General features: G+C 38.8%; 1 protein-coding gene across 1 annotated transcript in view; it reads right to left on the bottom strand.

Annotated features, from left to right (window-relative positions):
• Window positions 1-22,182, bottom strand: part of LOC103077330 (zinc finger protein 420-like) — a 46,621-nt gene that overhangs the window by 14,418 nt on the left and 10,021 nt on the right. The window contains exon 3 of the mRNA XM_007449806.1: window positions 20,698-21,244. Coding sequence (XP_007449868.1) covers window positions 20,698-21,244 — 547 coding nt within the window. The remainder of the gene's footprint in view (window positions 1-20,697; window positions 21,245-22,182) is intronic.

Genomic DNA, 22,182 nt, shown 5'->3' with positions numbered 1-22,182 from the left:
TAACTACCTCTAGGCAAGGTGCATTTCATATAAAAGAGTAAAGAATTGGATGTCCGGAGCCCTAAATTCTAGGGCCACTAAGTTCCTAGATCAGTTTTCCTGTAATTTCCTGCCAAAGTCCAGGATGCCCGCCCCTTCCGTCCGGGTATTTATCTGCCTGATCGATTCCATTACTGCCAAAGCCCCCAAAGCCCCCAGCTCTGTCCTCGAGATTTCCCACCCCACCAGCCCCCCACCCCGAAGTGAGATTCCAAATTCTTGGCCCTTAAGGTGGGGAGGCACAGCTAGGGCTCTGCCTCCCTCTAACCCAGAGACAGCCCTAGACCCACATAACCCCGTTTCGGAGTACAAGTCACTACTCCACACTCGACTCCAACGAAAACCAAACACCAATCTCAATGCCTTAATCTCCGCCTTTCGCCCTCACCACACCCCGCCCCAAACCAAGTCCGACCAAAGCATTCTCTCAGGCCCCTCCAGCCCCACCGCATCCCTGGGGTGGGGACGTTATTCCGAAGCTGAGTCCTCCCTAACTCCCACCCGCGTGCAAAAGTCGGGTTAAAAACGAGCTCTCACCAGCTCCACCGACAAATAAAGGACTCTGTCGGAACCTGCAAGCCAACAAATACGCATGCGCCCTCAGCCGCCTAGAACTACATTTTCCAGCACCCTCCGCAAAGGCAGGGCGTCTGCGCGCAGTGTCGCTTATTGGGCTCTGGAGTTGCCTTTCCATATCCTTGCAAGTTGCGAATGTGCGTTGCTCCTGCGTTATTTAAATGGAAAAAAGGGGGAAAAAAGCTTTTCCTTTCACTAAAGAAAAAAGGAGTCTAAAGGGATGCAAGTTTTTCGTTAACAAACTTTCTTCCCTCTTAAACAAAAGTAACGCCTATTCATTACATCAATAGATTATGTATAAATAACCGTTTATTCAACAGGTAGGCAAAAAAGGACAGGAAAAAAAAAAAACCCACCCAAACTAGATGGAATTCCATAACAGAGAGATAATCACTATTAACCCTGTGGTGCATATATATCATTCTAAAAATAAATCTCTCTGACAGCCTCATTCTTCCTTATGGAGAGAGAGACGGAGATTGTCTGCAACCAAGAATGAGGCCATTTGTTTATTTTTGGTTTTATTTCCATTTCTCTAGGAGGTGGGCTAATGAAACTTAAAAGTGTTTGCACAGCAAAGGAAACCATAAACAAAAGAAAAAGACAACTCTCAGAATGGGAGAAAATATTTGCAAATGAAGCAACTGAAAAAAGATTAATCTCCAAAATTTACAAGTAGCTCATGCAGCTCAATATCAAAAAAAAAAAAAAACCACAACAACCCAGTCCAAAAATGGGCAGAAGTCATAAATAGACATTTCTCCAAAGAAGATATACAGATTGCCAACAAACACATGAAAGAATGCTCAACATCACTAATCATTAGAGAAATGCAAATCAAAACCACAACAAGGTATCACCTCACAGCAGTCAGAATAACCATCATCAAAAAATCTACAAACAATAAATGCTGGAAAGGGTGTGGAGAAAAGGAAACCCTCTGGCACTGTTGGTGGGAATGTAAATTGATACAGCTACTATGGAGAACAGTATGGAGGTTCCTTAAAAAACTACAAATAGAACTACCATATGACCCAGCAATCCCACTACTGGGCATATATCCTGAGAAAACCATAATTCAAAGAGTCATGTACCAAAATGTTCATTGCAGCTCTATTTACAATAGCCAGGACATGGAAGCAACCTAAGTGTCCATCAACAGATGAATGGATAAAGAAGATGTGGCACATATATACAATTGAATATTACTCAGCCATAAAAAGAAATGAAATTGAGTTATTTGTAGTGAGGTGGATGGACCTAGAGTTTGTCATACAGAGTGAAGTAAGTCAGAAAGAGAAAAACAAATACTGTATGCTAACACATATATATGGAATCTAAGGGGGAAAAAAAGGTCATGAAGAACCTAGGGGTAAGACAGGAATAAGGATGCAGACCTGCTAGAGAATGGACTTCAGGATATAGGGAGGAGGAAGGGTAAGCTGTGACAAAGTGAGACAGTGGCATGGACATATATACTACCAAACGTAAAATAGATAGCTAGTGGGAAGCAGCCACATAGCACAGGGAGATCAGCTTGGTGGTTTGTGACCACCTAGAGGGGTGGGATGGGGAAGGTGGGAGGGAGGGAGACACAAGAGGGAAGAGATAAGAGAATATATGTATATGTATAACTGATTCACTTTGTTGTAAAGCAGAAACTAACACACCATTGTAAAGCAATTATACTCCAATAAAGATGTTAAAAAAAAAGATGTGGCACATATATACAATGGAATATTACTCAGCCATAAAAAGAAACGAAATTGAATTATTTGTAGTGAGGTGGATGGACCTAGAGTTTGTCATACAGAGTGAAGTAAGTCAGAAAGAGAAAAACAAATACTGTATGCTAACGCATATATGTGGAATCTAAGAGAAAAAAAAAGGTTCTGATGAACCTAGGGGCAGGACAGGAATAAAGACGCAGATGTAGAGAATGGACTTGAGGACACGGGGAGGAGGACGGGTAAGCTGGGAGGAAGGGAGAGAGTAGCACTGACATATATAGCATTGACATATATACATTACCAAATGTAAAACAGATAGCTAGTGGGAAGCAACTGCATCTCACAGGGAGATCAGCTCGGTGCTTTGTGACCACCTAGAAGGGTAGGATAGTGGTTAAGAATCCACCTGCCAATGCAGGAGACACAGGTTTGAGCCCTGGTCCGGGAAGATCCCACATGCCATGGGGCAACTAAGCCCATGAGCCACAACTACTGAGCCTGTGCTCTACAGCCCATGAACCACAACTACTGAGTCCATGTGCCACAACTACTGAAGCCCACGTGCCTAGAGCCTGTGCTCCACAAGAGAAGTCCCTGCAATGAGAAGCCCGCACACCACAACGAAGAGTAGCCCCCGCTCTCTGAAACTAGAGGAAGCCCGTGCGTGCAACGAAGACCCAATGCAGCCAGGAAGGAAGGAAGGAAGGAATGAAGGAAGGAAGAAAGAAAGAAAGAAAGAAAGAAAGAAAGAAATTAAGAAAGAAAGAAAGGAAGGAAGGAAGGAAGGAAGGAAGGAAGACACCCTCATTTTTAAAAAAATGAGGCCATATTTTGTGATAAAATTTTTTTAAGCTTTTTTTGTCTTTCTGTTAGGTTATGTTCACTTTAACGCTACTGAAACTGCACTCCTTGCACTCCTTCTCAGATGGGACTCAAGTCCAGCCAAACCTCAGATTGGGACTTGAACCCACTGATCCCTGTACTTAGGAGGGGACTCGAACCCACTGTCTTTTAATTAAAACCACTCACCTGGTGTCAGAATTTACTGAAGCTCAGATTCTTTTGTCTCGATGCAGAAAGAATTCAGTGAGAGACAGGCAAAGAGTGAGTTTATTAGCATAGTATGCTTGTGAGAGACAATCGGCCTGTTGAGAGGGCTCTGCCTTGAGAACAAAAAGGGCTACGTTTTTATAATCAAAGAAAAGGTGGGGAGGGGAGAAGACCACCTTCTTCTGCATTTTTGGGTAGACGTCAAGGCTTACATCATTAGTTCTTCTTTGACCCTATATGGTCTAACCAGGACTGTCATAGTGCTATTTAAATCATATGTATATTAGCAAAAGGGTGGTAACATATAATAAAATATGGTAATTAATCTCAAGTTTTAGTATAATGTACCCTTTCACCTACATTCCTGTCGTGGCTACATGCAGAAATGATACTCTCCAAGGACCATTAACTCCCTGACTTCATGTAACAAGATGTAGATCCGTATCTACTGTCTTACGTTTTAATTATCAGGACTTGTGGCTTGAGTGTGCCTGGCGCTTGAATGCACCTGGTCTTCCTTCAAGGTAGATTGTTGCTAGGTTACTGGATTTTTCCTTGAGAGGTCATTAGCTTACAACAGTCTCCCAAACTCCCTTAAAATTCCCTTACTATCTTTAATCCCCTAGTGGGTTTTTTTAAACTAACTATTTAATTATCCTACTCTATCCCTATCACTAACAAAAATAGTACTCTTTGGTGAATCCTCGTACATTAATTTGTGCCCTCCTCCACATCTATTTTTTTTTTCACATCTAATTTTGAGAATAAGTCCAGTAAGTGGATTTAATTAAGAAGGAATGTACAGGGCTTCCCTGGTGGCGGAGTGGTTGAGAGTCTGCCTGCCGATGCAGGGGACACGGGTTCGTGCCCCGGTCTGGGAAGATCCCACATGCCGCAGAGCGGCTCGGCCCGTGAGCCATGGCCGCTGAGCCTGTGCGTCCGCAGCCTGTGCTCTGCAATGGGAGAGGCCACAACAGTGAGAGGCCTGCGTACCGCAAAAAAAAAAAAAAAAAAAAGGAATGCACATATTTAACTTTTTCATATACAAAGAATATATATAGACTGTAGAAAATAGAGATAAGAAAAAATAACAAAATTAAAATCAGATAAAATCCCACTCTATATACCCACTATTATATTTTTACATATATAGGCTATTTCTATGCATATATGTGCAAATTATATATAATTACATATGCTTAAATATGCATTAAAAATATACTTTTAAAATTAAACATAGAGCAATCTGATATATTGAAAAGTGCTTTTTAAATTTCCTTTTTTGGTAAATATTCCTTCATGTCTTTAAATATTATTCTACAGCATTATTATTATTATTATTTTATTTATTTATTTATTTATTTTTTTGCTGTACGCGGGCCTCTCACTGTTGTGGCCTCTCCCGTTGCAGGGCACAGGCTCTGGACGCGCAGGCTCCGTGGCCATGGCTCACGGGCCCAGCCACTCCGCGGCATGTGGGATCTTCCCAGACCGGGGCACGAACCCGTGTCCCCTGCATCAGCAGGCGGACTCTCAACCACTGCACCACCAGGGAAGCCCTACAGTATTATTTTAATGGTAATGATACCCAAGTTCTTGAACTCTTTAATCAATAGAAATTGGTAAGAGGCCAGACGAGAAATTCAGGCAAGGCTTTATTGGAACTCGTGCTGCAGCACTAGGGAGTGAAAACAAGTAACAGGTGCCCTTCCTTTCTCCCCGAGGAGGGGCAAGCTGGTTCCTTAAATAGGGTGAGAGTAGGGTGTGATATGTGGGTCGGGCTGCAGGGATGACTTAGGTGGTCTGCCCACTCCCTTGGTGGTGCTATATGCAAAGGATCATGCACAGTATTCTGATTTTGCTCCAGGCACCTCAGAAGTGGCAATTGGGTTTTGGCCTTTTTGTATCTTATTGTTCATAATTTGCCCCAACTAGCATGCATGCAGTTATTTTTAGTCCTTTATAGTTTCTTGCAAGCACTCCAGTAAACGGTACCAGGTCCAGCCTATCTCAGTAACATAGTTTTCCATCAAACTGAGTCTAAACAAAATACTTGAATAGTGTCGACCAAAAAATAATGCAGGAGTCTGCAAATAAGAAGAGTTTATTTGGGGTCTTAAGAATTGCAGCTCGGGAGACACAGATTCAGGTGACCCTGAAAGAGTATTCCAGCGAAGAGAGTCAGATAAAGACTCTCTGATAAAGATATCTTAAAGATAAAGATATCTTAAAGATAAAGATAAAAAGCCATGAGGTTGTTAAAAGTTGCCTGGCAAGAACTGTGATTGACTCTGATGTGTCTTTCTTTGTCCTTAAGAAATCACGAGTCATTTTAGGGTAGGTATCTTGAGTTTCTAGCAGATGTTCTGGATGACTTCATCAGGACAATAAGTGGTCAAAGGTCATATTCCATCCAGGCTGAGATGTGCCTGTTACACTTCCTTAATGGCATCCTGGCTCCATTTTAGAGAGCCCTCTTAGCAATACTGACTCCATTTTTATTTTCCTTCCACAATAGTTAGCATATTATTTCCAATTTTTGCTATCATAGACAAATATGAAATAAATACACTTATAGCCAGATCTTTATCCACACCCTTATTTGGTTAGCACACAATCACAGAGGATTAAATAAATTTTAGATATTGTCTAATTATCTTTCTAAAAGACTGAGATGATTCATACTCTTACCAGCAGTGCATATCTTAGTCCATTTGGGCTGCTAAAACAGAACACATACCATGGACTGGATGGTTCATAAACAATAGAAATTTCTCACAGTTCTGGAGGCTGGGAAGTTCAAGACCAAGGCTCTGGTAGATTTACAACTCTAATGAGGTTTGCTGGTTCATAGACAGCTATCTTATCCTGAGACCTCACTTGGTGGAAGGGGCAAGAGAGCTCTCTGAGTTCTCTTTTATAATGACACTAATCCCATTTATTAGGGCTCCAGTCTCAAGACCTAATCACCCCCAAGGACCCCACCTCCAAATACCTTTACAATGAGGATTATGTTTCAACATATGAATTTTGGGAGGACACAAATATTCAGTCTCTGGAAGCATGGAAATGCCTATTGGTGCTAATCTTTGGTGTGTCTCACTTTTCCCTTTTTGCATTTTTAAGGTATTCTTACACCTTTGCTACAACTTCCCTGTATTGAAGTCCCTCTATGGGGACTATGCTAGTCCCATCTAGCATAGGTTCTATTTTCCTGACTGGAACCTAACTCATACATCAATTTTTAAAATTAGTTTTGCCTATTTGATCTTTTTTCATTTTTATTTGTGCTTCTTTGATTACTAGTAAAATTAGGTATCATTCATATGTTTCTTTGGACAAGTACCTGTTTTATCATTTGAAATATTTTATTTCAGATAGGTTATCTTTATCTGTTTTATTTAGAGAAACTTTTGCTATATTCTGACTATTAATACCTTTCCTTTGTATGCATTGCAAATATTTCCTCTCAAATCTGTCTCTCGTTTTTCTGACTTTGAATACACTATTTTGGTTTATTTGTTCAAATCTACCAATCCCACTTTTATGGCTTTGGATTTGAAATGCCAAATATATATCCCTGCAAACAAATAAATATACACTGTTGACCCTTGAACAATGTGGGGGTTAGGGGCACTGACCCTCCACGCAGTCAAAAATCTGAGTATAACTTACGATCAGGGCTTCCCTGGAGACGCAGTAGTTAAGAAACCACCTGCCAATGCAGGGGACATGGGTTTGAGCCCTGGCCCCGGAAGATCCCACATGCCGTGGAGCAACTAAACCCATGCGCCACAACTACTGAGCCTGCACGCTAGAGCTCATGTGCCACAACTACTAAGCCCACGTGCTACAACTACTGAAACCTGCACACCTAGATCCCGTGCTCCCCAACAAAAGACGCCACTGCAATGAGGAGCCCGTGCACCGCAACGAAGAGTAGCTCCCGCTCACTGCAACCAGAGAAAGCCCACGCACAGCAACAAAGACCCAACGCAGCCAAATAAATAAATAAATAAATTTATTTAAAAAAAACAACTTATAATCAGCCCTCTGTATACAAGGTTGCAGTTCCTCCATATCTGCGATTTTGCATCCACAGATTTAACAACCACATAACATGTACTATTTACTATTGAAAAAAAAATCCACATATAAGTGGACCCATGCAGTTCAAATCTGCATTGTTCAAGCATCAGCTGTTATATATGTAATACATATATATGTGTATATATATATATACGTAATACATATATATATTTGTATATATATGTACTATATATACATATATAATTTTTGGACTCCCCCTTTTTTACTACTGAGCTACTCCTGTGCCAGTACTACACTACTTTAATTATTATTGTTTTCTACATAAGTTTATCAGGTAGAGAAATTCCTCTGTGAGTGTTCTTTACAAAAAATTTAGGGCTATTTTTTGAATTTTAAATTTCAGATGAAGTTAAAAATACATGTGATCATTCTATTCTTAAAAAACTTCTTAGGGGAATGGGGTCGGAGGTAAGAATTCCACTACCATCCATGATGGAATAAAAGAAAGTAGATTTACCCTCTTACCTTAAACAACTAGAAAACTGGACAAACATATAAAACAATGGTTTTCAGACACTGAATAACAGCACAGAACTGTGATACTTAAGAAAAATGAATCCGGTGAGCTCTATGATTGCCCCAGTCCGCATCCCAGAGGAAGTCTCCAGGATAAATTCTCAGGGAGGAATACCTCAAAGAGAGGCCAGGGGTTCACTAACTTGAGGAGAAAAAGATCAGACAACAGGGAGGCCAAGGAGTTTAGAATATTCAAACCAGACTATTTAAGAGGAGTGAGCTGCACAGAAATATATAAAAATAATGTATGGGGCTTCCCTGGTGGCGCGGTGGTTGAGAGTCCGCCTGCCGATGCAGGGGATACGGGTTCGTGCCCCGGTCTGGGAAGATCCCACATGCCGTGGAGCGGCTGGGGCCGTGAGCCATGGCCGCTGGGCCTGCTCGTCCGGAGCCTGTGCTCCGCAATGGGAGGGGCCACAACAGTGAGAGGCCCACATACCGCAAAAAAAAAAAAAAAAAAAAAAAAATAATGTATGAACAAGTAGGGCTTACTTCAGGAATGTAAGGTTGAATTAAAGTTTAAAAGTCAGGAAATAAAACTATTAACAGAACAAAAAGGAAAAAACATATGCTCATCTCTATAGATGTAGAAAAAAGCATTTGATAGAATTCAGTACCCATTCAGGATAAAGGAAAAAAAAAAAAAACTCTTAGACTAGGAATGAAAAGGACTTTTTCAAATTAATAAGGGACATCTACAAAAAACTTACAGCTAACATTATCTTTTATGGTGAAAACTTAATGCTTTCTTCCTAAGATTGAGAAAAAAGCAATGAAGTCCACTCTTTTCACATTTATTTAATGTTGTGTTAGAGGTAATAGCCAGTGCGCTAGGATAAGAATAAAAACTTTTAAAAGGCATACACAGGCTTCCCTGTTCAAATTAATAAGGGACATCTACAAAAAACTTACAGCTAACATTATCTTTTATGGTGAAAACTTAATGCTTTCTTCCTAAGATTGAGAAAAAAGCAATGAAGTCCACTCTTTTCACATTTATTTAATGTTGTGTTAGAGGTAATAGCCAGTGCGCTAGGATAAGAATAAAAACTTTTAAAAGGCATACACAGGGCTTCCCTGGTGGCACAGTGGTTGAGAATCTGCCTGCCAATGCAGGGGACACAGGTTCGAGCACTGGTCTGGGAGGATCCCACATGCCGCGGAGCAACTAGCCCCATGAGCCACAATTACTGAGCCTGCGCGTCTGGAGCCTGTGCTCCGCAACAAGAGAAGCCGCGATAGTGAGAGGTCGGCGCACCGCGATGAAGAGTGGCCCCCGCTTGCCGCAACTAGAGAAAGCCCTCGCACAGAAATGAAGAGCCATAAATAAATAAAATTTAAAAATAAAAAAGGCAAAATTCCTTAAAAAAAAAAGGCATACACAAATTGGAAAGGAGAAAATAAAACTAGTTTTTATTTGCACATAGAAAATTTACACAGACAAAATCCTAAGAAATCTATTTTAAAGCTACTAAATCCAGTAAATAATTAAACAAGGTAACAGAATAAAAGTAATACAGTAAATAATTATATCCTGTGGGCCAAAAAGTGCCTTCGGTTTTTAAGTAAAAATAAAAGACACATTTTTCATTTTCACCAAGAACTTTATTGAACAATGTATTCACCCTTTTGTTCACTACCTTCTGCCATTTTTCAGGCAACTTCATAATTCTATCTTCCCAAAACTTTTTATCTTTTTGAGCAAAGAACTGTTCCAGGTGCCTTTTACAGTCTTCCAGGGAATTGAAATTTTTTCCATTAAGAGAATTTTGTAAAGACCAAAATAAATGGAAATCCGAAGGTGCAGTGTCTGGTGAATACGGCGGATGAATCAGAACTTCCCAGCCAAGCTGTAACAATTTTTGCCTGGTCATCAAAAAAACATGTGGTCCTGCATTAACCTGATGGAAGATAATGAGTTTTCTGTTGACTAATTCTGGATGTCTTTTGTCGAGTGCTGCTTTCAGTTGGTCTAACTGGGATCAGTACTTGTTGGAATTACTCATTTAGTTTTCCGGAAGGAGCTCATAATAGATGACTCCCTTCCAATCCCACCATATACACAACATCACCTTCTTTGGATGAAGACCAGCCTTTGGTGGTGGTTCATTTCGCTTGCCCTATAGTCTCTTCCATTCCACATTGTTGTACAGTATCCACTTTTCATCACCTGTCACAATTTGTTTTAAAAACAGAACGTTTTCCTTATGTTTCAGTAGAGAATCACATGCTGAAATATGGTCAAGAAGGTTTTTTCACTTAACGTTTGTGGAACCCAAACATCAAAGCGATTCACATAACCAAGCTGGTGCAAATGATTTTCAACTCTTGATTTGGATATTTTGAGTATGTCAGCTGTCTCCCATGTGGTCTAATGTTGATTGTTCTCAATTATTGTTTCAATATGATCCCTATCAATTTCAACTTGTCTACCTGACCATGGAGCATCGTACTGTGAGAAATCTCCAGCACGAAACTTCACAAACCACTTCTGACATGTTCTATCAGTCACAGCACCTTCTCCATACACTGCACAAATCTTTTTATGCATTTCAATTGTGTTTTTACCTTTCTTGAAATAATAAAGCATAATATGCTGAAAATGCTTTTTTTTCCTCTTCAATATTAACACGGCTACACAAAAATTCATCAATTTTGATGTCTTTCTTTAAATGCACACTGATATGACAGCTGTCACAAATTGTTTTGAATGAAGTTACAGGCAACTAAGTGCTACTAGAGCTATCTTACGAAAAAAACGAATGAACCCTTTGGTCCACCCAATATATGAACAACGAAAAATTTGAATTAAAATGAAAATAAAATAGCATTTACAATAGTACCCTAAACATATGAAATCTTGGGAGAAAATTTAACAAAATATGTGGTGTAAGGCCTGTACATTGAACACTACAAAACACTGCTGAGAGAAATTAAATAAGACTTAAATAAATTGTTATATCATGCCTTGTGGAAAGGAAAATTCAAATTGCTAAGATGTCAATTATCTCCAAATTGATATATAGGTTCAATCAAATCCTCTCAGTTTCTTTGTAGAAACCGACATGCTGATTCTTAAATGACATGGAAATGTAACGGAACTAGAATAGGCATAATTATTCTAAAAAAAAGAAGAAAGTTGATTTCAAGAATTAAAAGAAAATTACGAATACAATGTGGTAAGCATAGATGTAAATGTAAGTAGAAAAAGGAAGAAAGTAAAATATATATATTTTATCAATATATATATTTGATTTCTGTCAAGGTAATTCAGTAGAGGATAATCTTTCTGACAAATGGTGCTGATCAGTTGTGTATCCATATATAAAAATATATACCTCAACTTTTTTTTTTTTTTTTTTTTTTTTTTTTTTTTTTTTTTTTTTTTTTTTTTTTTTTTTTTTTTTTTTTTTTTTTTTTTTTTTTTTTTTTTTTTGCGATATGTGGGCCTCTCACTGTCGTGGCCTTTCCCGTTGCCAGACGCGCAAGCTCAGCGGCCATGGCTCACGGGCCCCGCCGCTCCGCGGCATGTGGGATCCTCCCAGACCGGGGCACGAACCCGCGTCCCCTGCATCGGCAGGCGGACTCCCAACCACTGCGCCACCAGGGAGGCCCCATATACCTCAACTTTAATTCACAAATATATTAAAATTAACTGAAAAGAGCTCTTAAACATAAATGTAAGGGCTAAAAATACAAAATCTCTGGAAGAAACCAATGGAAAAAAATCTTTGTGACTTCAATTTAGGCAAAGATTTCTTAAAGAGGACACAAAAAACACAAACCATTAAAAGGAAAAATTGATAAATTGGACTTCACAAAATTAAAACTGCTCTCCTCTAAAGAAACTGCTTAGAAAATGAAAAGACAAATCATAGACTTTCATAGAGAAAGCATTTGCAAAACATATCTTATAGAGAACTTGAATTCAGAACATAGCACTCCAAAATAAATACTAATAATTTTTTTTAAATGAGCACAAGATTTGGAAATTTTACCATAATAGATAAACAAATTGCCAATAAACACATGTAAAGATGCTCAGCATCGTTAGATATTAAGAAAATTCAAATTAAAACCAAAATGCGATACCACTACACACCTAATAGAATGGCTAAAAAAATTTTTTTTTCAATTAAGGGACATTTTACAAATTTCTGAAAAGTAGTCCTCAAAACAGTCAAGATCATGAAAAACAAGGGAAAAGTAAGAAGTTGTCTGTTGTGTTGATTTTTGTTAAATTAACATCTTACGTATAATCCTGGGTGTTGGATGGCAAGCCAAGGTTCAACAAAGACCACAGGGGAAAGTGAAATAGTTTACTATTCATAGGTCCTGCAGGCACTCCTCAAAGGGCCACTTGGCAAGGTCAAAGCAGGGAGCAAACTGCAGGAGCTGGAGCATGTGCCTTTAAAAGGTTCTGAGAGTGAGGTGCTTTGGGGTTCTCAGGCTAAGGCCAGATCAGTCAATTCAAACCACAAAAGCAGGGTTTTGCTAAGTTTTGGGGAGGATTTCTTATCTAAAGGAGACACAAGGGGAAAGAGCAGGGAGGCAGGAGAGACAGTTTATCACAAGGGGCATTGGAGGAGTCATATCAGGAACTTAACAGTTTCTTGTGACTCTGTGGACTGTTATCTAGGGCATTCACTTGAGGGAGGGGCTAGCGTCAGTTCAAGGCCCTGCTGGCCACTTAGCCATGCAAAATGGATGCCAAGGCAGCAATATTACGGAGGAGTTTAGCTAAACTTTCAACACTGTCACAGACCAGAGAAGACTAAAGAGATATGATAACTAAATGATATGTGATGTCCTGGATTGGAATCTGGAACAGAAAAAGGATAGTGAAATTAAAATAAAACCTGGAATATGGTTAATATTAATGGACATATGTTGTTTTTTAAGTTTTCACTCATGTACCACAATAATGTAAGACGTGAACATTAGAGGAAACCAGGTGAGGGGCATATGGGAACTCTATTATCTTTGCAACTTTTGTAAAGCAAAAATTATTCCCAAACAAAAAGTTTTTTAAAAAAATCAATTGACCGTGTATATGTGAGTGTACTTCTGGACATTCTCTTCTGTCTATTTCATTGATCTAGGTCTATGTTTAGGCCAATACTACACTATCTTTACACTTCCACTTAGGCCAATATTTTGCTGACTTGAAATCAGATAGTGTTAAGTCCTCAAACTTTGTTTATTTTCCAAATTATTTTGGCTCTTCTAGGTCTTTACACTTCTATATACGTTAGAATCAGCTGATCAATTTCTCCCCCGACTCACACTAAAAAAAAAACAAACAAAAACAAAAAACAAAAACCTGTTGGTCTTTTTTTTTTTTTAACATCTTTATTGGAGTATAATTGCTTTAAAATGGTGTGTTAGTTTCTGCTTTATAACAAAGTGAATCAGCTATACATATACATATATCCACATATCTCTTCCCTCTTGCATCTCCCTCTCTCCCACCCTCCCTATCCCACCCCTCTAGGTGGTCACAAAGCACTGAGCTGATCTCCCTGTACTATGCGGCTGCTTCCCACTAGCTATCGGTTTTACTTTTTTTTTCCTCTCTTTTTTTTTTTAATTAATTTATTTTTATTTTTGGCTGTGCTGGGTCTTCGTTTCTGTGCAAGGGCTTTCTCTAGTTGCAGCAAGTGGGGGCCACTCTTCATCGCAGTGCACAGGCCTCTCACTATCGCAGCCTCTCTTGTTGCGGAGCACAGGCTCCAGACGCGCAGGCTCAGTAGTTGTGGCTCACGGGCCTAGTTGCTCCACAGCATATGGTATCTTCCCAGACCAGTGCTTGAACCCATGTCCCCCGCATTGGCAGGCAGATTCTCAACCACTGCGCCACCAGGGAAGTCCCCCGGTTTTACATTTATATACATTATATATTAGTGTATATATGTCCATGCCACTTCTCACTTCGTCCCAGCTTACCCTTACCCCTCCCCGTGTCCTCAAGTCCATTCTCTAGTAGGTCTGCATCTTTATTCCTGTCCTGCCCCTAGGTTCTTCATGATCTTTTATTTTTTTTTTAGATTCCATATATATGTGTTAGCATACAGTATTTGTTTTTCTCTTTCTGACTTACTTCACTCTGTATGACAGACTCTAGGTCCATCCACCTCACTACAAATAACTCAATTTCGTTTCTTTTTATGGCGAGTAATATTCCATTGTATATATGTGCCATATATCCATTCTTTATCCATTCATCTGTTGATGGACATTTAGGTTGCTTCCATGTCCTGGCTATTATAAATAGAGCTGCAATGAACATTGTGGTACATGACTCTTTTTGAATTATGGTTTTCTCTGGGTATATGCCCAGTAGAGGGATTGCTGGGTCGTATGGTAGTTCTATTTTTAGTTTTTTAAGGAACCTCCACACTGTTCTCCATAGTGGCTGTATCAGTTTACATGCCCACCCACAGTGCTAGAGGGTTCCCGTTTCTCCACACCCTCTCCAGCATTTATTGTTTGTAGATTTTTTTAATGATGGCCATTCTGACTGGTGTGAGATGATATCTCATTGTAGTTCTGATTTGCATTTCTCTAATGATTAATGATGTTGAGCACATTCTTTCATGTGTTTTGTTGGTCTTTTAATTGGGATAGAATAGACCAATGTGGAGACAAATGACATCTTAACATTATTGCATATTTCAATCCATGAAGATGATCAGTCTTTCCACTTATTTAGCTTTAAAGTGTCTCTCAACAATATTTTGCAGTTTCCAATGCTTATCCTTGGTTAATTTTCTTAAACTATTTTATGGTTTATGTGCTACTGAACATGGATTCTTAAATTTATTTTGGTCGTTAATATGTAGAAATACAATCACTTTTTGTATATTGGCCTTTTATCCTGGAACCTTATAAAATTCATTTGTAAGTTTTAGTGAATCTTTGTAGATTCCTTAGGATTTTATATATATGAAATCATGTTAATTGTTCATAAAGTTTTATTTCTTCTTTTCCTATTTGTATGCCTTTTTAACTTTTCTTCTCTTACTGCACTGGTCAGGACTTCTATTACATTGTTGAATAAGGATGAGAACAGATAGTTTTGCTTTGTGTCTGATCTTATATAGAAAGGAATAACCATAAAACTCGTAGATGTAGAGAAGTTACTACCTATTGCTTGTTTGTTGAAAGTTTTCATCACAAATGGATGTTGAATTTTGCTAAATGCGTTCTTGGTATCTACAGAGATGATACATGAGTCTTTCCCTTCATTATTTTAATATGGTGAATTACATGGAGTGATAATCAGATGTTTAAATAAAAACTTGAATTCCTGAAATAATCTCCAGAAATTAATCAGGACATATTTCATTTTTCATGTATTGTTGGATTCAATACACTAATTTTTAAAAGAACTTTTACATCTACAGTCATCGGGGTATTTACTGGCTTATAACTTTACTTATGATGTCTTCATCTGGTTTTGGTTCAGGGTAATACTGATCCAATATGATGAGTTGGAAAATGTTCATCCTCCTCTACTTTCTGAAAGTTTCTGTAGGGTTAGCATTGTTTATTCCTTAAATACTGATGGAATTTATCAGTGAAGCCATCTAGATCTTGAGTTTTCTTTCAGGGAAGATTTTAAATAACACATTTAATTTCTTTTATTACTACAGGGTTATTTAAGTATTCTATTTCTTCTTTACTCAGCTTTGGTAACATGTATTTCAAGGAAATCTTCCATTTCATCTAAGTCATCAAATTTTTGAAAAAAAGTTATAAGTAACTTACTTATTACCTGTTGATTCTAGGATAGTGGTGTCATCTCCTTTATTTCCTATTCATAATTTTGGCCTTCTATTTTTCTTTTTTTTTAAACTTATTTATTTATTTATTTATTTTTGAGCCCCGTTGGGTTTTCATTGCAGGGCGCAGGCTTTTTCTAGTTGCAGTGAGTGGAGGCTACTCTTCATTACAGTGCGTGGGCTTCTCATTGCGGTGGCTTCTTTTGTTGTGGAGCATGGGCTCTAGGCACACAGACTTCAGTAGTTGTGGCACACAGGCTCAGTAGTTGTGGCGCATGGGCTTTGTTGCTCTGTGGCATGTGGGATCTTCCCGGACCATGGCTTGAACCTGTGTTCTTTGTGTTGGCAGGTGGATTCTTAACCACTGTGCCATCAGGGAAGTCTTGGCCTTCTCTTTTTCTTGATCAGTTTATCCAAAGATTTATCAATTACATTGATCATTTCAATGAACCACCTTTTGTTTTTTGTTTTTCGTTTTTGTTTTTTTGCGGTACGCAGGCCTCTCACTGTTGTGGCCTCTCCCGTTGCGGAGCACAGGTTCCAGACGCACAGGCTCAGTGCCCATGGCTCACAGGCCTAGCCGCTCTGCGGCATGTGGGGTCTTCCCAGACCGGGGCACGAACCTGTGTCCCCTGCATTGGCAGGTGGACTCTCAATCACTGCGCCACCAGGGAAGCCCCACCTTTTGTTTTTATTGACTTTTTTCTACTGTTAGTGTAGGTTCCAGTTCAGGAATTGGCAAACAGTTTCTGTAAATGGCCAGATAGTAGATATTTTAGGTTTTATGGGCCATATAAGGTATCTGTTTTGTACTCTTTGTTTTATAGGTGTTTATTTTACAACCCACTAAAAATGAAAAATAATTCTAAGTTTAAGGGTTATATGGAAATATAAATATAATGGTTATATAGTTAAATTTGGCCTATAATCTGACCCCAGTTCTAGTTCATTGATTTGTGCTCTTACCTTTATTACTTTATTCTCCTACTTATTTAAGTTTCATTTGCTCATACCTAACTTCATAAGGTGGAAGCTTAGATAATTAATTTTAGTCATCTCTTTTCTAATAAAACACTTAAAAGCTATAAATTTCTCTTTAAGCTCTGCTCTAGTGGCATCCCCAATACTTTGATAGATTGTGTTTTCATTTCAGTATTATCTAAATATTTTCTAATTTCTCTTGTGACTCACCCCTACCTATGCTACAAAACAGAAAAGGGGCTTTGAAATTCCATTTTCTTCACCTTCCCAGAAAAAAAAAAAATCCATGGTTTGACTCCTTTCCATCTTACCTCTGACACACCTGTATAATGCCCCTTTGATCTATTATGCCCCTAAGAATGTCTGAAATAGGGTAGATTCATCTGTGAAGTATTCACCTGTGATTAGAACTTGAAGTTGAAATAAACATAATACCTAAGCATTTGAGTGACTATCAGCATTTAAAAGTTTAAATACACATGAGTATCTCAATGAATGGCATTCACGATTAACATTTTAATCATTTAATTTGCAAACCATTTTAAACCATATTATTATTAGGGTAGTTTCCATTTTTAACTCTGCCTGAAAACTTTGAAATATCTAAGAATTTATGTATATTGTAATGTTTCCAAGTCCTTGGGTATGAGTCATGGTTTCTTGTATAATCTCTCAAGTTCCAGTTGTTTAAAACAAGATAGTATCTGACTCATAGTGCCTAATAAATATCTATTAGTAATAGTAATACTAATGAAGTAGAAAGGAAGCAGTATGAAGTATCGTTTTAAAGAGAAGAGAAGAAACTAGGGTCAGACGTCAAAAATATTAGAAGGCAAGTAAAAAAGTAAAGGAATTTCAGGCCTGTTCAATGTTCATGGCAATACCAGGTACAGGTAGGAAACCATGAAGTAGAAGGCCAAAATGTGAAAATAAAGATATTGAATCTTCTAAGGATCTGAGACTTGAAATGATTATAGAAAGGGTATGAGCTTTTTCCTTGCTGAAGTCAGGCACAGAATTAATGGGTTGAGAGTGGGGAGGGATAAGGAAGGGCTAGAAAGACAATGAATTATAATGACTAAGACTCTCTGAAAATATTACTTGGTTTCATATGAGACCTAACATGTAAGCTGGACCTGAAGGAAATTCTAAAAGATAGGGACTCCATAAATTACCGGTGACTGAACAACTTGCATTATTAAATAGGTTCCAAGATGACGACACTAAAGGGCAAAACACACATGGATATTTTAGTTGCTGATATGTTTGTTTAGAAAATTAATTGCATACATTTATATCCCAGATCTTCAAAAATAACTAATAAAAAAATTGCATGACTGCAATTTACTTCTTTTAGTTTAAAATCATTATTTGAAAGCTTAAATATTTTAAAATTTAAATTAATAATCATGGTTGTTATTCACTAATTTCAATTTTAAAGCATGATTTTTCCTTTAAAAACCTAAGAAAGAAGTATTTGATATAAAAAAATTTAGGGGGCTTCCCTGGTGGCACAGTGGTTGAGAATCTGCCTGCTAATGCAGGGGACACAGGTTCAAGCCCTGGTCTGGGAAGATCCCACATGCCGCGGAGCAACTAGGCCCATGAGCCACAACTGCTGACCCTGCGCGTCTGGAGCCTGTGCTCCGCAACAAGAGAGCCAGCGATAGTGAGAGGCCTGCGCACTGCGATGAAGAGTGGCCCCCGCTCGCCGCAACTAGAGAAAGCCCTCGCACAGGAACAAAGACCCAACACAGCAAAAATAAAATAAATACATTAATAAACTCCTACCCCCAACATCTTCTTTAAAAAAAAAAAAAATTTAGGATCAAGTTCAATGCAGTATATCAGCTTTACCTTCATTCAAGAAAAGTTTTAGGGCTTCCCTGGTGGCGCAGTGGTTGTGAGTCCGCCTGCTGATGCAGGGGACAAGGGTTCTTGCCCCGGTCCTGGAAGATCCCACATGCCGCAGAGCGGCTGGGCCCGTGAGCCATGGCCGCTGAGCCTGCGCGTCCGGAGCCTGTGCTCCACAACGGGAGAGGCCACAACAGTGAGAGGCCCGCGTACTGCAAAAAAGAAAAGAAAAGAAAAGAAAAGTTTTAAAAGGTTTTTAGATATCAATCCCTCTTTTCATAATATTACTTGACAATGAATACTTATATAAGGTTAGGTTATTGTGTTTCTAAAAGGAAAGTATGCCTTGGATAATGACTGGATTTGAAGAAAAGTTATTTGTGATAATAAAATGACAACCCAACAAAACAAAGAATATTTTTTCAAATGAACTAGAAAATAATAGTAAAATTTCTAATGTTTAGGCTGGTCATGAGGAAATTTACAGGGCAGCAAAACAGATATCCCTGAATAAATATCTCAAAAAATATATAATATCTTCCGACAGCTCTTACATATAAGAACATGGAATCTAATAATCCCTTTAAAATGCATGTTTCTTGTTAATTAAGTCAACATAATGGAGGGACAGGATATAGGTACCCAGTCCATGGCCTGTTAGGAATGGGGGCCGCACAGCAGGGGGTGAGGGGCAGGGGAGTGAGTGAAGCTTCATCTGTATTTGCAGCCTCACTCTATCACTTGCATTACTGCCTGAACTCCGCCTCCTGTCAGATCAGCAGTGGCAATAGATTCTCATAGGAGCTTCAACCCTACTGTGAACTGTGCATGCAAGGAATCTAGGTTGCATGTTCCTTATGAGAATCTAATGCTTGATGATCTGAGGTGGAGCTGAGGTGGTGATGTTAGCACTGGGGAGCAGCTGCAAATACAGATTATCATTAGCAGAGAGGTTTGACTGCACACAGTCCATAATAAATCCATTGCTTGTAGACTCATATCAAAACCCTATCAGTGAGTGGCAAGTGAAAACAAGCTCAGGACTCCCACTGATTCTGCATTCTGGTGAATTCTATAATTATTTCATTATATATTACAATGTAACAATAATAGAAATAAAGTGCACAATAAATGTAATGTGGTTGAATCATCCTGAAACCATCCCCCTGCCCCAGGTCCATGGAAAAATTGTCTTCCACGAAACTGGCCAAAAAAGTTGGGGACCCCTGTTTTAGTGTGAAAGAGCAAGGCAGGTGTAAATATCCATATTCACTTCTAACCAACAGATAATTTGGGTTTAAATGCCATTCTTAGATCACTTGCAGAATGATTACATATCATTGTCATTTTATTGTCATGGTAAATCAATTTACTTACTCATTAAAAAAATGTGTACTTCACAGCAAACAAGTCAATCATGTGTAATTGAGATTTTTCTAGTACACTTATAAAAACTTTTAGATCTCAACAAAGATGTCCAATATATATGTTGTTTTTGGGAAACATGATTTTTCAAAGATCTTCTTAGTATGAATCTTCTGATGCTTAATAGTTCTGGAACTATTGTTGAAGCTTCCCATGTTTAGTACATTTATAGAGTTTCTAACCTATATGAATTCTATGAAGTGTAATGAAATTTTGATCACTGAATTAAAGTTTTCTCACTCCATTAAAAGTGTTTCTGTTCAATATGAATTCTCTGATGAACAATGAGAGTAGATTTCTTGCTGAAAGCTCTTCTACAATGGCTGCATTCATAGGGTTTTTCTCCAGTATGTATTCTATGATGTACAGTAAGGTGTGACTTCTTGCTAAAGGCTTTTCCACACTCAGTGCATTCATATGGCTTTGTCCCAGTATGGATTCTCTGATGCACAATGAGTTGTGATTTCCGGATAAAAGCTTTTCTGCATTCACTACATTCATAGGGTTTCTCCCCAGTATGAATTCTCTGATGTTCAGTGAACTGTGAACTCCGGATGAAGGCTTTCCCACATTCATTGCATTGATATCTTTTGTCCCCAGTGTGAGTTCTCTAATGTACAATGAGATCTGACTTCTGAATGAAGGCTTTTTTACATTCATTACATTCAAAGGGTTTCTCTCCAGTATGAATTCTGTGATGCACACTTGGTTCTGACTTCCTGTTGAAGGCTTTTCCACACTCACTACATCTATGGGGTTTCTCCCCAGTATGAATTCTCTGATGTACAATGAGCTGTGACCGCCAGATAAAGGCTTTTCCACATTCATCACATTCATATGGTTTCTCCCCCGTATGAGCTGTTTGATGAACACTAAGTGTTGACTTCTTGATGAAAGCCTTCCCACATTCATTGCATTCATAGGGTTTCTCCCCTGTGTGAATCCTCTGATGAATAAAGAGGTTTGACTTCTGGATGAATGCTTTTCCACATTCACTACATTCATAGGGTTTCTCTCCTGTATGAGTTCTCTGATGTACAGTGAGCTGTGACTTCTGAATAAAGGCTTTTTCAGTCATTACATTTGTACGGTTTTTCCCCAGTATGAATTCTCTGATGTACAATAAGTCCTGACTTTCCACTGAAGGCTTTCCCACACTGAATACATTTATATTTTTCACTTGGTAGAGATTTTGGTTGTGCAGAGAGGTGAGACTTATGTATGAAGGCTCTGATGTGTTCATTAAATGTTCTGTTCAGATGAACTACTTTCCACAGTGCATTATATTCTTGGTCTATCTCCTCAGTCAGTGACTTATTGTTAATAAATGTAACTTGATTCAAAAGCTTGTCTTGGTTTTCCTGGTAATTTATCTCATCTTCAAGTTTCCAGTCTTCAAAAATTAAGTATACTATTATGTTATGGAGTATTACTTCTTCAGAAATGCTCTTCTGTGGAGCTAATTCTTTCATTTTGGGTCTAATTTCAAACTCTAAGAGAAAACCCAAGTGTAAATAATGTTATTTCTCTCCCGAGCTTTGAGGAACACAAAACACAAAAACAAAACATAAAGGTCTTCATTTTAATGGAAATAGACAGAAATTTGAAAATGAGTATGTTCAGCTTTGAAATTTAAGAATATGATATTAAAACCCAAAGACAGAAGAAGGAACAGACATAAAAAGAAGTGAGCAGGAGAGCAATGGAAAAAGCAGAGTTGATGAGCTCAGTGTCATGGTCCCACACAGCCCCACACACTTCTGCCCTATCTCCACTCCATCACAAAGCTCTGTGAGGAACAAAGGCAGACCAAAAAATAACTTCAGGAAGACAGAGGGAGCATGCTAGCAAAGGGGACTGAGAGTGAGTTGATGTGACCAGCAGAAAGATTAAACTCACAGTAAATATAAAAATGTTTTATATGTGGGCTTCCCTGGTGGTGCAGTGATTGAGAGTCCGCCTGCCAATGCAGGGGACACGGGTTCGTGCTCCGGTCCGGGAAGATCCCACATGCCGTGGAGCGGATAGGCCCGTGAGCCATGGCCGCTGAGCCTGCGCGTCCGCAGCCTGTGCTCTGCAATGGGAGAGGCCACAACAGTGAGAGGCCGCGTACCACA

Source organism: Lipotes vexillifer, unplaced genomic scaffold (genome assembly GCF_000442215.2).
Source record: "Lipotes vexillifer unplaced genomic scaffold, Lipotes_vexillifer_v1.1 scaffold230, whole genome shotgun sequence".
NCBI lineage: Eukaryota > Metazoa > Chordata > Mammalia > Artiodactyla > Lipotidae > Lipotes > Lipotes vexillifer.
The sequence above is the reverse complement of the archived record's forward strand: the minus strand, read 5'-3'. Positions and strand labels throughout refer to the sequence as shown.